Source organism: Ischnura elegans, chromosome 1 (assembly GCF_921293095.1).
Source record: "Ischnura elegans chromosome 1, ioIscEleg1.1, whole genome shotgun sequence".
In the NCBI taxonomy this organism is placed as follows: domain Eukaryota; kingdom Metazoa; phylum Arthropoda; class Insecta; order Odonata; family Coenagrionidae; genus Ischnura; species Ischnura elegans.
In genome coordinates, this window is record NC_060246.1 from 94,851,994 (window position 1) to 94,867,196 (window position 15,203).

The following is a 15,203-nucleotide window of genomic DNA, read 5'->3' on the forward strand; positions in this document are numbered from 1 at the left end:
CACTAATATATATTAATATTAATATAATTTCTTTTTACTAGTATTATAATACCTCCTTCAATCCTAGATATACCCATTAATGCAAGAAAATGAGTTTTTGAAAATTGAATGAGAACCAGTGAAAATCTCTGCAGGTTATTTTTTCCTATTGTAATTTGATTGTGGAAAACGTTTCCCATAATCAAATTACAATAGGATAAATATCCTGTAGAGATTTTTACTAGGAAACCATACATGAATTATCATGATAATGATAATAATTGGACTTTAACAAGACTTTTATATTTTACTAACAATTTTTCCAATCGATTTAGAAGGTGGAACGCTCTCCCCCAATACAATTTGAGATTGTAAAAATTAAAAAAAATAAACAGGAGAAAACCTACTCTGTTTTTGATCAAACTAATACCTTTCTTTGATATTTTAATAATTAATGTGTAAGGATTGAAAATCCTAATTAATTATTTTTATGTCCAGAATTTAATATTGCTAAGTAGTACATAATACAAAATGCTCTGAAGAAAATCAAAGAAAAACCATTGCACAGAATATTTAATTTAGTATTAATTTTCTTACAAGGTATCTGTGGCTTATCAATGTGCACAAAAAGTACTATAATACAAAGAAATGCCATTGAAAACAACATTTACAAAATTAAAACAATAATAAGGGCAAGGAACAAATACATGTTAACAATGGCAAGAAAACAGAAAGATTATGTAATTTAGTACATATTAATTTTCTTACAAGGTATCTGTGGCTTATCAATGTGCACAAAAAGTACTATAATACAAAGAAATGCCATTGAAAACAACATTTACAAAATTAAAACAATAATAAGGGCAAGGAACAAATACATGTTAACAATGGCAAGAAAACAGAAAGATTTTGATAGATAAAAATGGTGCAATGAAATCCTCTGCCCCGCACATTTCACAAATTCTATCACCAAGCATGAAATGGACGTGGACGGGAGCTAATTAATATAGCTTGAAATCCGATGACTTTGTCAATCTTCATATTCTTGGTCGTTTATGGTCTCTGCTTGCTGCTCCAATTTTCTTCCCTTTCGGCTCTCCCGACCGCCTCCTCTATCTCCAGCTCCGTAAAACCACTTCATGGTAATCGTTGCAGCCTGTTTTTGGGCAGCAGCACGGCCATTTGTTTCCTCTGGTACGGTGTGATGTTGAAGGAAACACACTGAAAAATTGTTAAAAGGTATATGATACAGAACCACAAAAAAGCCTAATGCTAAATAAAAATTCATTCCTATGCAAGTGAAAATTACAGAGTTAAACTGTGATTTCTGTTCAGTAAACATATATTTTTACAGCTACAACTAAATAGATTTTTTTAAATAGTTAAAAGATTTTTACGATAATTATTAAATAGAAGTCATCATTGTTATACTTTTGCCATTAGGCATCAAAATACTTTGCCAAGACACCTGGAATTGGCACAGGAGTACAAGAAAATGTATTATAATTAAATGCCACTTGCTTTGCAACAGACGAACCAATGTTGGGAGGTTTTGCATTGACTTCCTTTTGTTGGACCCCATCCAGGAAACATTGCGTTGCACATCCATTCCCATGCATTGACGCAATACCGCTCTAACTGCTGAAGTGTACTCTACTTCCTGATTTGACACTCCTGTCAAATAATGCATCTGAAAAGTAGAGATCATTTATATTATTTATTCTCAAATCTTACGCTCAGCATCAAAAATCTATTCACATTACACTACGTAATGAAATTGCCAAGCCACATATACTTCCCACCAGTCATGTTTATTTATTAATTTACACTCATATAGCTCCTACCCTGGTGTGTAATTAGTTACAGACTCCACCATTACAACACTCAAGGAAGATATGATGCATTATTTTTGAGGCATATCTTACTATTGTATATGTGTTAAAATCTGAATGAAGTGTCTATCAAATTGCCTTCAGATTTAAATTTGTTTGCATTATTCGGGAATCAATGCAAAAAATACCTTGAGGTAAACTTATCCCTGGATCAATAAATTCTTTGAAGCAAACTTGGTAGGACCTACATACGGACAGATTCAGCATCAAATTTGGGGAGAGGTTATGACATGGGAGGAGGGAGTATGGAATATGGAATACCCCTCTCCCCTCCCTAAGTGAGAGTGTCCCCAGTAATTTTTTTATGATGCCCATTTTTTTATATATTTAGAAGCAAAAAATTGCATTTTAAATGACAGACAGATGAATTTGAACAATTTTGACATTTAAGGAAAAAAAACTGCAAATTTGTAAAAATTTATCGAAATAGAAACATTTTTGAAAAATTTAGTCAAGGGTCATGACCCATTTGTGAACCCCCACCTAAATCTGGCGCTGGGTACTCATGAGTTGATTAAACATGAGCAAATTTTTATTATTGATTTTGTTAAATAAAGTTGGCTCAATTTATGAAAATATTAAATGAATACATGAAACTGACTACTTGATTGCTTATATGCCAGCACTTGAACAAATGTAGTGGTTACCACTAGACTCAATGTGACACGTCCTAAATGTAAAATCTACTAACCATGGCTGATCTAATTTCACAGTTTTCTTTCAGAAGAACTTCCACTTCTTCCATATTTTCCCAGGTATCCATTGGGAGAAATGTTGGCTTTTCGGCCATTGCCTCCTTAATTTTATCAGGCTTCTTAGCTTTCAAAGCATCCTCAATCAAAGAAATCCTTCCATCCATGTTGTCTAGCCTGGAATTTACACCATCAATGCACCTACATACATCTTCGATGGATGCTGAAAGTATATATATATATATATGTGTCATCATAGGCATTACATCCACAAGTGCGCAATTAGCATTCCAGCTATTTAACTTCACAATCAAAGGGAAAAAGTCGAACCCTAAGTGATTTATACCAATGCGTACATACTTACTTTTGATCACACTAATGATTTGCTCTACTTGATGCTCTGATAAACCTGAGCTGGATGTTGTGCTCAAGGTGTTACTATCTGAAGATCCAGGCCTCGATGAGAAGCTTAAAAATAATTAAAAGTTGATGATTTCATGCAAAAATATATGTAAGAAGGTTTTTTTTTTAAAAAAAACAAAAGGTACCTTTGCAGCGTGGGTACTTGGGGACGACTTATTCCACGAGCTTTTTTGATCCCAGTGGACTCCTGGGACAAATTCTCCCCAACATTATCATACACATATTCCGGATGCTTAAGTGTGCAATGTTTCCTCTTCAAGCTGTCATTAGTACTCTCAACCTCACTATCAGAGAAGTTAGTCAACTCACTGTCGGAACAAAGTCTTAATAATCTTTGTGATGCACTAATGTAAGAGTCACTGCAGAATTTCACCACTGCCTTGTATTGTGTACATCTATCCCTATTAATTGATATTTCACCTTTTATGACTTTTTGCTTTACAGCTTCACTTTTTATATAATCAGGGTGACGAACCATAAATTGCCCCTCTAAAAGAAACATCCACTCTCGGCGAACCAAATTAATCGATGGGCTTCCATCCTCATCTACATCCTCTGGAAATTCAGCGACGACATACTGCCTAAAAAATTTTGTCTCAAATTTCAATTAGGATTAACCAGTTTTCCAAAGTTAAATAAACACATTTGGCAATTGCAACATTTCCTACATAGTACTACTGAAACATATCATTAATGGTCCATAAAGTGAAATTTTGAAATTAATGATGACTAGTTGTGATCTGTGCCACTTAAGTTAGTAACAAATATGGAAATATTAAGACCCCCTAATAATCTTTATGTTTTGACATCGGTATGAAGGCAAATTTATTCTTGTATGGCAGTAATACCCCTTTACATTTTATGTCATTCACGTTGAAATCACTTGGAGTGGTGCAATCATCCAAATTATGAAAAACATAAATGTTAAGGTCTTTAGAATCAGATGGATAGTCAAATAATGAGTGAGGAGTTCTGAGAACCTGACCATGGACAGCAATATTTCCATTAACTGCGGAGAATTGTAAAATTTTCAGGACTTCATTATAGTCTTCAACAGAACATATCCATCCTTTTCGTTACTGCAAAATTTCTGTCCTTTGAATAAAATTTTTCTGTAGCTATTTGAGTCCTTAATTTGGCTAGATTTTATCACCTCTGTCTGATTTGACCTCTTCTTTGTTGGCACTATTGGGCTTTCATGATTCCTTAGGCAAATTTGTTTAAGAGCAAGTAAAGGTTTGTTGACTTTTCTTAATAAGGTGTGCAAAAAATTTTCAAACGGAAACGTGGAGAAGTTATCAAGGACTCCATAATCTTTAACACAATCGGTCAGGTGTGTAACAGAATGAAAATTTTGGGTCATTATTTCCTTTCCATAGAGTTGGCATGTATTCTGAGCCCAGACCTTTAGTATAGTCTCTGCATACTCCATATGCTGTGTGCATAGATCTTCACGGATTAAAATAGTAATGGAGACAAAGAAAAGGCAAAAATTATCATACTCTGCTTTTGGGAAGTGCAACTTTGCTATAATAATTCCGTAATAAAGGAGAAAATGTCTATATTCTGTTGCCTTCCAGCGGTATACGTCATCAAGGGATCTAGGTTTTCTATTGAAATCTGATGGCCAATATTTTGCAAATGCTGTAATTTCTTGACGCACAACTCTCCATTGGGAGGAAGGCAACATTGATTTTCTAAATTTTTTTCTCCCCTGCCAAACTTCAATTAATTTTTTGGTAACTCCTAGAAGAACAGCATGCATATAGTCAATGGGAAATTTTCTGATCATGTCCAATGGAAGATCAGTAAGGGGAGACACTCCAGCATGATGTGCCTTGTCTTCCTGTGCCCTAAAACTATTGTCATTTCTCAAGGAACAATCAGTTTCAACAAATATAACTCTACCTGCCCATTCACCTCTCTGTAAACAATGACTACATCCATGATAAGCATTGAATCCCACAGTAACTTTGATCCAATTCTTCGCTGGGTGATCACATATAAAATGTCCAATAGCTACGCCATAATTTTCACCATTGAATGACACGCCAGACTGCAGTAATTCTTTCAATTCTGGGATAAAGTCTTTGAAACCAAAAACCGGGGGTCAAAACCATTATGGCGCCATAATGGCAACCCACTATGGCCACAATGCCTTGCCACAGTATGGCGGTATGGCCACACTGTGGCCATAATTGTTGTGTTGACTGGGGAGTGACTTTGCCATGCCCCTGAATGCGATGTCGGAGGCTAAAGATGAAATTTAGTCATGTGAAAATGTGTCATAGCTTTAAATGGAGGCTATTTACTACTTACATTTTTAACTTTAATTTCCTGGCTGCATTCACTTTTGGAAATATTTTTTTTAGGAATAAATAAATGAGTTATTTGAGGATATACTTATTCGCGATCGGAAGGGCTTCTGTTGTGTTAAATGCAGCTCAAATTAGCGCGGTGATACTGAAACTATTCGTAGTTGTTCTATAATTGACCAATAGATGTCATACTAGTAAGTAAAATTTCTTTTGGGGCAGATTGCGGCGAACGGCGAGCATGGGGGATGCGGACTGGCGCATTCTTTTGTTTTTATAAGTATCTTGAGGCCGGCAGGGGAAGGGGGTGTGTTTTTATGGATTTACTTCCCTGCTCTTCGTCTTAGTAATCATTGGTTATCATCTTATCTACTTACCTTATATTGTGTTTATTGCTGGAGAGGACGCTTTACCGTTAAAAATGGTTGTAAAGCGCGCAGTTGAAGGATTTGACGAATTTAACAAAGCAATAAAGGAGTTGGAATCCTCATCTAAGACAATACTTGTGTTATTTAGTGGTTCTAAAGGAAATGCAGAGAAGAGCTGGTGTCCTGATTGCGTCACTGGTAAGAATTGTTCATCATGTTTTCCTATGTGGTACATTTACTGTTGTCCCGGTGACTTGTACCATCAGTTAGGTTGATAATTTCTCGTCCACTATATGGAATTTTATCTCTTATTGTTGTAATCCACCCTTAGATCCATCCATTTTCATGGTTGAAGGATTATTCACTATTATTTGTTAAAATCAACCAATTGCCTTATAAATTTCCCTTTGGAATACTTGCCATAGTGATACTTTAATCACGCCCACTATGTACTGAAGTAAGGCTATATCCTTGCATATCTTTAGCCAGAATAGGATATTTTTTCGGCTATTTAATTAAAGTAAATAATTACTTTCTTTTGGTGAACACGAAAGCTTAAGGCTTTGGCTATGTTGCCCAGTTATGTTTTCTTAATTGGATTTCTAACTTTTTGGGTTTTCTGGTGCATACTCGGTGGAATTCCTAACCGGCGGAATTAAATACCTCATTTTACTCCTCTACTTTTTACTAACTTGAACAGTTTTAACTCTCCACATTCATTATCTTTTGAAATAAGCAGTATCTAAAAGATCAAGGTCATTCAGATATCAGTTACTAATCGAGGTTAGTTCCCACAATAATAGTGGTGGAATGATATTACCTGTTGGATTTGAATTAATTTGTTACCTAACCAATGAGGAAACAGAATGTAATGTGTGGCATTAAAAAGGTATTATTCTATAGTCTCGTTTGACAACTTCTCCTAGCAGAACATAATTCTTTAGAACTTCCATCTTGGGAAGTGGTCGGCTGCTATGTGATAGCATTTAATTTATTTATAGTGGTGATGTCTGTATTCTTTGGCAATTTTTAAAATTGCCTTTGAACTAATAAAAAAATTGTCATTACTTTATTTCAGCTGAACCAGTAATCAATTCTGTCCTGAACACTCTAGATGACAGTGTTCAGTTCTTATATGTTGGAGTAGGAGATCGTGATACGTAAGTGGCCATGTGTTTTAATATAAGACTAGCTTTATTATATTTTTTATTTCCATAAAAATAGTTATTTGTTGTCATCATAGGTATGTACTCCAGTTATTGGACTGAGAAATGGTCAGAAGTAGGGGAATAATAAAAGCAAATATGTTTTTAATATTGTGAATAAAAATTAAGTTACTTAGAATGAGCTAATGTAGGCTTTTTCTTGAACATTAAGAAAATCTGTGAGGAAGTCTTCCTTTCCAACCGATCATCTCTTTCTTTACTTATGCTTTTTTAAAAATAATATCTTATTACAATGTACCACTCTTTAATCTAGCTTGTCAGACCATAGGAGCTATTTTTACTCCTTTTCACTTTATCTAGGCCGCTGGCAGTGATTCTGTGCGGGATGCATCCCCCCCCATATTTAATATTTAGGATATGTCTCACAGAGAATTTGATGAGGTTATTATGAATAAGCATAATTGTGTTTTTAAGCACTTGAATAAGCATAATTGTGTTTTTAAGCACTTTCAGGAGGGCCCCCAGATCCCCTTCCACTGGTATATATTCCATACCTCCCTGAAGCCAGTCCCCCCACAAAGTTTTGTTGCAAATGATCTAGACATCAACTGAAATCTCATGGCCAACGTGCAGAAATCCTGTTTTGATCTGGACCAGTTATGTGAAAGGTTTTCTTTGAGGGCGTCCTTTACCATTTCTAAAACTCCCTCTATGGAGATTTGCCTAAGGGTACTCGCATTGTGAGGAGGTAAGAGGTGGCAATAGAGGTAGAGGTTGCGGTACCTCTAGGTAGCACAATGCTTTGCGTGTCATGGGCTTGCGCCTAGTGAGCTGGTTGAAGTAGGGGTGTACCTCAGGATTCACCAGGAGGTCGCACGAGACCGCTTTCAAAGACGTGTGAGTTTGTCTTTTTGAGCAGTGTGTCACGAGGTATATCAGGAGGCTTCTCCATGATTGTTGCATTCAAGGCCTGTTTCAGGTGACATCATAATGTATTCCTGAAATTTGTCTCTGTATTCCTTTATTTGCAAATTCAGTTGTTGATATTCTCCCAGATCTTGTTGAGGTTGATTTATGGGATGATCACTGAATTTGCAATTACTTAACATACCAATCAGCCACCACTTTCATGCTGACAACATGTCATCACTATCATCATTACTATCGCTCACCACTGTGAAAATGTTACCTTTATTGATGCCACACTGTGGAAGACTGGCTCATGGTTGAGGCTGTGGGAAATCTACATGCGTAAACCTCTTTACTGTGCGATGCTATATCTACCTCCAACTCCGTCTCTACCTCTGCCTATATCTCCTCAATATGCGAGTAGCCTAAAGGTTTGACTTTATCTTCTAGTTTCCTTCCTCACGAGTACTCTCTGATCTATTCTCCACCATTATGTGCACTTAGGGACTACAAACTATCCCAAGCTTTCTGAGATGAGTTTCGCACCTTTCTCAACTTTTTGTATCTCATTCCATAAGGTCATTTCTGGGAAAAATAATTTGGTGCCTTCGCATAAAATTGTGGCGTCTTTTTTGGGGGTTCAATTGAGAGGGGAAACGTCATCTTTATTAAAATGATGCAGAGGAGAAACCCTCTAACCCTCATCTCCCCACTTGCCACAACCTTGCATTTCCCTACATCTCTCTTTTTGATTCTCGATTTCGGTCTCCCTGTGATTTGTCTTCCAAGCTCATCCTCCTTAGGGAAATTTCTAGTTTCTCATCTGTGGTTATATTTATTTATTTTATTTATTTTAATAAAGAGATACACATACAGCAATACTGCCAATTTAAAGTGCACTTATAACAACACATATTAAATAATTAAATAATAATGATTTGATTACAAATTTAAATAGAATAAAAAAGAAAAACAAACATTTATCCGGCTATCTAGTCATTTATGTGATAAATATGTTAATGCCCGATGAGTAAAATTTTTAAGTGTCAGACCAAACGGATCAATATCACTGGGCAGAGTATTTATTAAAAGGGAAAGCCTATGGAAAAGAGAGCGCTTAATTACAGATAGCCTGGGTGTAGGAATGTGGAGTAAAGAAGTAGATCGGGTGTGGCGGGAAGGTACTCTAATGTTGAGGAAGGAAACAATGTCAGGACTGTCGAAGTGGGAGTTAAGGGTATTATAAAGGAATTTGATGTCTGATTGAAGTCGGAGAAGGGATAAACTAGGGACGGATAAAGAGGATAAAACTGCACTAGTAGGTGACTCGCGGAGATTTGGGTTTCTAAATTTTACAATTTTTGCAAAAAAAGTTGTAACACTGTTAAGGGTGGCAAGATTAGTGGGGGCAGACATTGACCAAATTGGGGAGCAATAGTTGATCACCGGAAGAACTATGGTTGAGAAGTAGGATTGGAGGGCCTTAGTACTGGAGATATCCGTGAACCGGTAGAGTAGTCCTAAGAGTGACATGGCTTTAGATTTGATCGCATGAATGTGTTCAGAGAACAGAAGTTTTTGGTCCACAATAATTCCAAGATCTTTCATGGATGACACACGATTAAGAGGCAAGGAGTTAATTGCATAATCAAAAAGGATAGGAGTTTTCTTCGCAGATATTGTCATTGTGGTGCACTTTTTAAAGTTCAATTGCAGCCTCCAGAGAATGCACCACTCTGTGGTCTTTTTTACGGCATCCTGTAGCATATTACAGTCTGCGAGATCATTTATCTTTTTAAATAGTTTGCAGTCATCAGCATAGAGTAATGTATTGACTTGGGAAGAACGGACAATGGGGGCAAGGTCATCAATAAATAGGTTGAAGAGGTATGGTCCAAGAACGCTACCTTGAGGCACTCCGGAGGTAACGTTAGACCAGGAAGATGAGATACCAGCGAGTATTACTCTTTGGGATCTGTCACGGAGGAAACTGGACAAGAGACTGAGGAAGTTGCCATGGATATTAAAGCGGGATGCGAGTTTATGGAGGAGAAGTTTATGGTTAAGGGTGTCGAAGGCTTTGGAAAAGTCAAGAAAGATGGCGTCAAGTTGGGACTTTTCGGCCATCGATTGTACGGCATGTTGCTGAAATATGGATAGGTTTGTAAGACAAGAGCGACCCGGAAGAAAGCCGTGCTGATCAGGGGAGAGAAAGGGAGAAGTAAAGTAGTAAAGTCGGTTAAGGATGATCCTTTCACAGTCAGAGGAAAGAACGGTAGGTATTGAGATGGGCCGATAATTAGAGACGTCATTTCTAGGGCCAGTTTTATGGATAGGAATAACATTTGCTATTTTCCATTGTGAGGGAAATATGCCATAGTGGAAGCAGCGATTTAAAAGGAGGGCAATGGGAATTGAGAGAGTCTGAGCACAGTTGCGAACGAATATAGGACTGAGACCATCAGGGCCAGGTGAGCGGCAGAGGGGAATCTTAGATAGATATTTTGCAACTTCCTTGGGATCTGTCCGAATTTCTGAGAGGCAGTGGCTGTTGACAGGGGAGAGGGAAAAGTCGTCTGTAAGTGCGAAATTTGACGTCGGTGCTTGACTTCCGGTGAAATATTCAAGGAAGAAGTTTGGTCTGTCTGTTCCTACGGCACAGGAATTTTTGAGTGACACAGCATCGGGAATTCGAGGGATATTACGGCGTTTATTGAGAAGGGTCCAGAATTTTTTTGGATCTGAGGTTATGGAGGAAGACAGTTCAGAGATATTCTCCTTATAGTCACGGCGAATTAGGGATTTAGACAGGCGACGAAGGTCCGAGAACACTTTGTAGGTGTTTTCACTGGGGTAGTCTCTATATAGATACCAAGCTCGATTTTTGTTCCCAAGGGTATGAATTGTGTCGGGCTTGAACCACGAAGGGAATCTTTTAGTCCTTGGGGTCACAAAAGGAACAAAGTCTTTTATGGCACTGTCGATAACGGAGTAGAAGAAGTCCACTGCTTCGTCCGGAGACAATGAGCTGAGGATAGACCAAGGGATTAACTCGAGTGCGCGGTTGAGGTCGTTCCAGGAAACCTTCGACCAAGCAGGGAAGGGTTTGTGGGGTCTGGAGGGCACCCCACGGCGATTCCGAGGGCCTTGGAAGCAAAACGTAGCATCGAGGGACTCGTGGTCGGAGTCGAAAATGTTTCGGCCAGGGGTGATAGAGATGGGGGGGACTGAGGAAATGAGGAAATCCAATGTTGCCAGGTTTCTGGTGGCATGAAGATTAAACTGCGATAAGCGGAGTGCATTAATGAAGTGATTAATGAAGTAATCATCATGGGAATTGAGCGGAGAGCCTGAGGTGGGTGAGTCCCAGCGAATAGACAAGTTAAAATCACCAATCAGAATCACGTTGCCTATGTTAACAGCTTTTAGCACAGAGTCAAAACACTTTTCTAAAACAATTGAGTCACTTGCTGGAGGGCGATAAAAACAACCAATGAGTGTTTTACTCGACTTACTCTTGGGATATTTATGAGAACAGAGAGACAATTCACTCCAAACTATTTCACATCCTGTCTCTAAATCTCTCCGTCGCTTGGACTGATAAGCTGAATTAATTGCGAGAAGGACTCCTCCCCCTCTCGATATCTTAATGAACAAGAATAGATCTTTATTTATTTATTTCTAACTTCCCTTAAAACGGCACATAAAGGCCTTTGCAACGAGGGTTCTAACACATAATTGCACAGCACAAACACCTATGCCCTGGTTAGGGACCACCTGACCAGGCGGGACTGGAACCAGTGACCTTTGATTTGGCAGGTGAGAACTTTACCCCACCGCCACAGAGATTGTGATTTTAGAGGAAATTAGGAACCAATTTGTTGAATGCGTTAATAGTTTCTTTGTGAGCAAGTTCAGCCATTTCTCTAGTTCAACAATTCAGTCCGTGCAAAAATGTAGCTCATCTTATGGAGTAGACCCTCAATGAACTGTCTCCAGTCTCATTTCAAGCCAGCAGTCTTCAGTAAAGGATTATTTTAAGGAGCTTAAATAGCCCCACGCTTTTATTTTAATTAACCCTCAGAGTGTGGGAACGTTTTGTATGCTGACTGCGGCATTGACCCGAAATTATTATTTCTACATGGTCATCTTGCACTTGGACACTTTCCCTCATCACAAGGATCGCTAAGGGGCTTAACTCTACCAGAGCAGCCCTCATGGCAGGGTGTACCTCTTGCACATGGGGTCTCTTCTGCATTGGCTGGCAGCAAAAATTGAGAACTCCCGCTGCCTAAGGGTTAAATCTGACAGTTTTATTTAATTATGTTTAACATTTATTAATGTAGGGCAGAATACATTTATTTTACCAAAATGCACAAGACAAGGTTTATTTTTTACATTTGAGCTAAACATGCGTGCAAACTGTTTATTTTAATAATTATGTGCTTTTAAGAAAAATATTTATCAGTAACGTTCAATACTGCAGAATGGGTAGAATGCACAAAAGGTCTTTTCTAAATGATTTATTTCTAAACCCCTGAAATAATGGCATTTAAGTTTTCTTAGGCAAGACTTCTTAATTGTATGATATTCTCATTTATGTGATGTTTGTTTCTTTGGGTTTTGAGTGTCGTATAATTGAGGTTTCACTTTAACTGTTTATCTTGTCAATTATTGTTACATGGAGTTATATTTTTTCTTTTGATATTTCATTCTAGGTGGAAAAATCCCAATTGTGTGTTCCGGAAAGATGAGCGCCTACGTTTGTCCTCTGTTCCAACATTGGTCCGTTGGGGACAGCCTCAACAATTAGAAGAAGAAAAATGCTGTAATCCTGATCTCATTCGTCTGTTACTGGAGGATAATTAGTTCTTCAAGCATGATGTTTACAATTGAGAAATTGTATTGTCCACCTCTTTCAAATGTGATATAATATTGAATTTTTAAACATTTATGCTGATGAAATGATGTGATTAAGTACTTAGCTTATTGCAAATGAATGAAATATATATTTGTACATTATTTTATCAGTTTAATGAAATCATGCTGGAAAGATGCAGCAATTGGTACAGTGTAATTCACCCCACTTTCCATAATGGGCTTATTTGATAATCATTTTCAAAAGTTATTTCTTTACTCTTTATTCGTAGCTTTAAATCAAGTATGTGCTGTAATTAGTGTTCCTATATCAAGAAAAGAACATGCATACTTCGTATGTGTAATTTAGGTATTCTGTCATTGTTTTGATCATGCAGGGGCGGATCCAGGATTTTTTCTGGGGGGGTCACAAGGGTCTGATCTGACAGGCAACCAATCTTCTCATACTTGAGATGAAAAACAAAATATGTACAACAATTACTATGTGAAATATTCTCTTTATTTTAATATGAAAGTTGTTAATATGAAATGAAATGATTGAGGCTACGTAATACACAAGACAAACGTAATGATGACTTGATCAACAATTTTGTGTATTTTTTAAGCATCTGAGGGAGGGGGAACATATGCCCCTGTAGTGACCTGTGTCATCAGTTGTGGGGCACACTTCCCCCTGTGCTCACTCCCTTAATCAGCCTATGCGATCATGTTTCTTTCTGCTTCAAATGCGACGTTTTGTTTTGAATTTTGCTATTATATTATGTTATTTTCATAATATGAAGAATGGATGAATTTCTACAGTGATAAAGGGGTTATGGGGAAGGGTGGTAATCCCCAGGCATAATTGTACGAATGCTACTCTGCGAGGCATACTGTAGGTGGTACTGTGAGTACAGCATTGGGTGGCCGTGTGTGGCGGGGGTGTCAAACTCAATACACACTAGCTTTTAACTACTTATTGGATGACATGATATTCTCAAGGCATGCAGATACTCACTGTAGAATGGTGATAGGGTGTAAAAACAGCTTGGTATGTGATTTTTAAGTTTAGGTGAGAGAAGCATTTTGATAATAAATTCTCCTTGAGAATAAGTTGCTATGTAAACACACCTCAATCAGCAGTTCCTCTCCAACCACATGCCTCAGAAGAACAATACTTTGTCCAAACCAATATTTTGCTATCGAGGATAGTTTTCAATCAAAATTCACATTGGAGAATTATTTAGGCTGAAAGGAATTTTTAATGTGAATCACCCTTAATATGAATAAAAATGATCTGCCAATCCGTGGAAACTTAAAATGTTTCAGGCAAGATTAGCATACTTTTAACTTTTTTTAAATAATGACATCCCAGATGAGTGTGGTTTGCTTACAAACACTCTTGAGAAGTAATTAATTTCTTTTTACTCTTAATTTTACTTAGTATTTATATAAAATTTAGTAGATGAATTCCTCGTTGACCTGCGGGACCACTCTAATTACAAATATATTTTGGCTCTGTATAAGTATTTTCAGAATAAAATTTTGATGCTTGGGAAGTTCGAATGGTTTGCATCTTATTTCACCCAGTGCTGCATTCAGTGTTTGCCATTTGAAACAAGATTTTCTACAAAGTTCTCTTTTGCACCTTGCCTGAACATTAAGGAAGATTGGAGAAAACGATTTTAGTCGAATCCTGATCCAATGAAAAAAATTTTGGAACTGATTAAATATAAGCTTAATAATTTGAGACCTTTAGGTGAACCCCTGACTATCACTCATCAGCCATTTATGGGGGCTAGAGAGAAGGCCAGGGGCGGAACTAGTACTTTTTTTCATGGGGGACAAAGACCTGATTGACTCCTCTTCCATCCCTCTACCCTCATCACTAAAATATATTACATCCATAAGCTATTTTCTTTAGATGCGGTTGTTGAAATTACACCCCGTATGTTTGCTATTAAAGAGAGACCTGCTTACAGCGGGAAACTTAAATATGGAAGTAAAGAAACAATTTATAAGAACCTACATCTGGAGTATGCTCCTATACGGAAGTGAGGCATGGACAATGACCGCAGTGGAGAAAGCAAGGATAGAGGCCTTTGAAATGTGGTGCTACAGAAGAATGATGAAAATCAAATGGATCGACCGAGTTAGTAACGAGGAAGTCCTAAGAAGGGTAGGAGAGAAGAGAAGCCTCATGAAAACCTTAATGAGAAGACGGAACAACCTTAAAGGCCACATCTTGAGACATGATGGCCTGATGAAGACAATCGTCGAAGGACAAGTGGAAGGCAAGAATGGAAAAGGAAGACCCCGAACAAAATATATGGAACAAGTAAAGAGAGATGTGAAAGAGAAGAAATACGTAGGTGTGAAAAGATTAGCTGATAGGAGAACTGAGTAGAGAGCTGCGTCAAACCAATCCTAGGATTGTTGACCAGTGATGATGATGTTTGCTATTAAGTGATATTATTGATATATAATTGTTTCATAATTTATAAATTCATAATTAATGTTAAATAATTGATTTAGAAAATTTAAATAACTTTTTAAACATTCTTTTCAAATTTTGCCGCCCCTTGAAATCTGTCACCCGGGG

General features: G+C 37.4%; 2 protein-coding genes across 2 annotated transcripts; one reads left to right on the top strand and one right to left on the bottom strand.

The window, feature by feature from the left end:
• Positions 1 to 534: 534 nt before the first annotated feature.
• Positions 535 to 5,403, bottom strand: LOC124153341. Its single transcript, XM_046526450.1, has 5 exons — positions 3,112 to 5,403; positions 2,928 to 3,031; positions 2,563 to 2,786; positions 1,501 to 1,669; positions 535 to 1,200 (listed from the first exon to the last, which is right to left on the bottom strand). The coding sequence occupies exons 1-5, from the start codon at positions 3,486 to 3,488 to the stop codon at positions 1,010 to 1,012; spliced, it is 1,065 nt and encodes a 354-aa protein (XP_046382406.1). The 5' UTR covers positions 3,489 to 5,403; the 3' UTR covers positions 535 to 1,009.
• A 172-nt stretch (positions 5,404 to 5,575) lies between these two features.
• On the top strand, positions 5,576 to 14,167 carry LOC124166605 (thioredoxin domain-containing protein 17-like). The gene is made up of 3 exons (XM_046544201.1): positions 5,576 to 5,867; positions 6,748 to 6,829; positions 12,463 to 14,167. The coding sequence occupies exons 1-3, from the start codon at positions 5,723 to 5,725 to the stop codon at positions 12,611 to 12,613; spliced, it is 378 nt and encodes a 125-aa protein (XP_046400157.1). The 5' UTR covers positions 5,576 to 5,722; the 3' UTR covers positions 12,614 to 14,167.
• Positions 14,168 to 15,203: the final 1,036 nt, after the last annotated feature.

What these genes read in the sequence shown, in the direction of transcription:
- LOC124153341 (XM_046526450.1), bottom strand. Translation starts at nt 3,488, where the DNA reads ATGTTTCTTTTAGAGGGGCAATTTATGGTTCGTCACCCTGATTATATA. An exon ending in CAAGTACCCACGCTGCAAAG is followed by an intron (nt 3,032 to 3,111) that starts GTACCTTTTGTT and finishes ATTATTTTTAAG; the next exon opens with CTTCTCATCGAGGCCTGGAT. An exon ending in GTGAAATTAGATCAGCCATG is followed by an intron (nt 1,670 to 2,562) that starts GTTAGTAGATTT and finishes TCTACTTTTCAG; the next exon opens with ATGCATTATTTGACAGGAGT.
- LOC124166605 (XM_046544201.1), top strand. Translation starts at nt 5,723, where the DNA reads ATGGTTGTAAAGCGCGCAGTTGAAGGATTTGACGAATTTAACAAAGCA. An exon ending in GTGTCCTGATTGCGTCACTG is followed by an intron (nt 5,868 to 6,747) that starts GTAAGAATTGTT and finishes ACTTTATTTCAG; the next exon opens with CTGAACCAGTAATCAATTCT. An exon ending in GGAGTAGGAGATCGTGATAC is followed by an intron (nt 6,830 to 12,462) that starts GTAAGTGGCCAT and finishes ATTTCATTCTAG; the next exon opens with GTGGAAAAATCCCAATTGTG.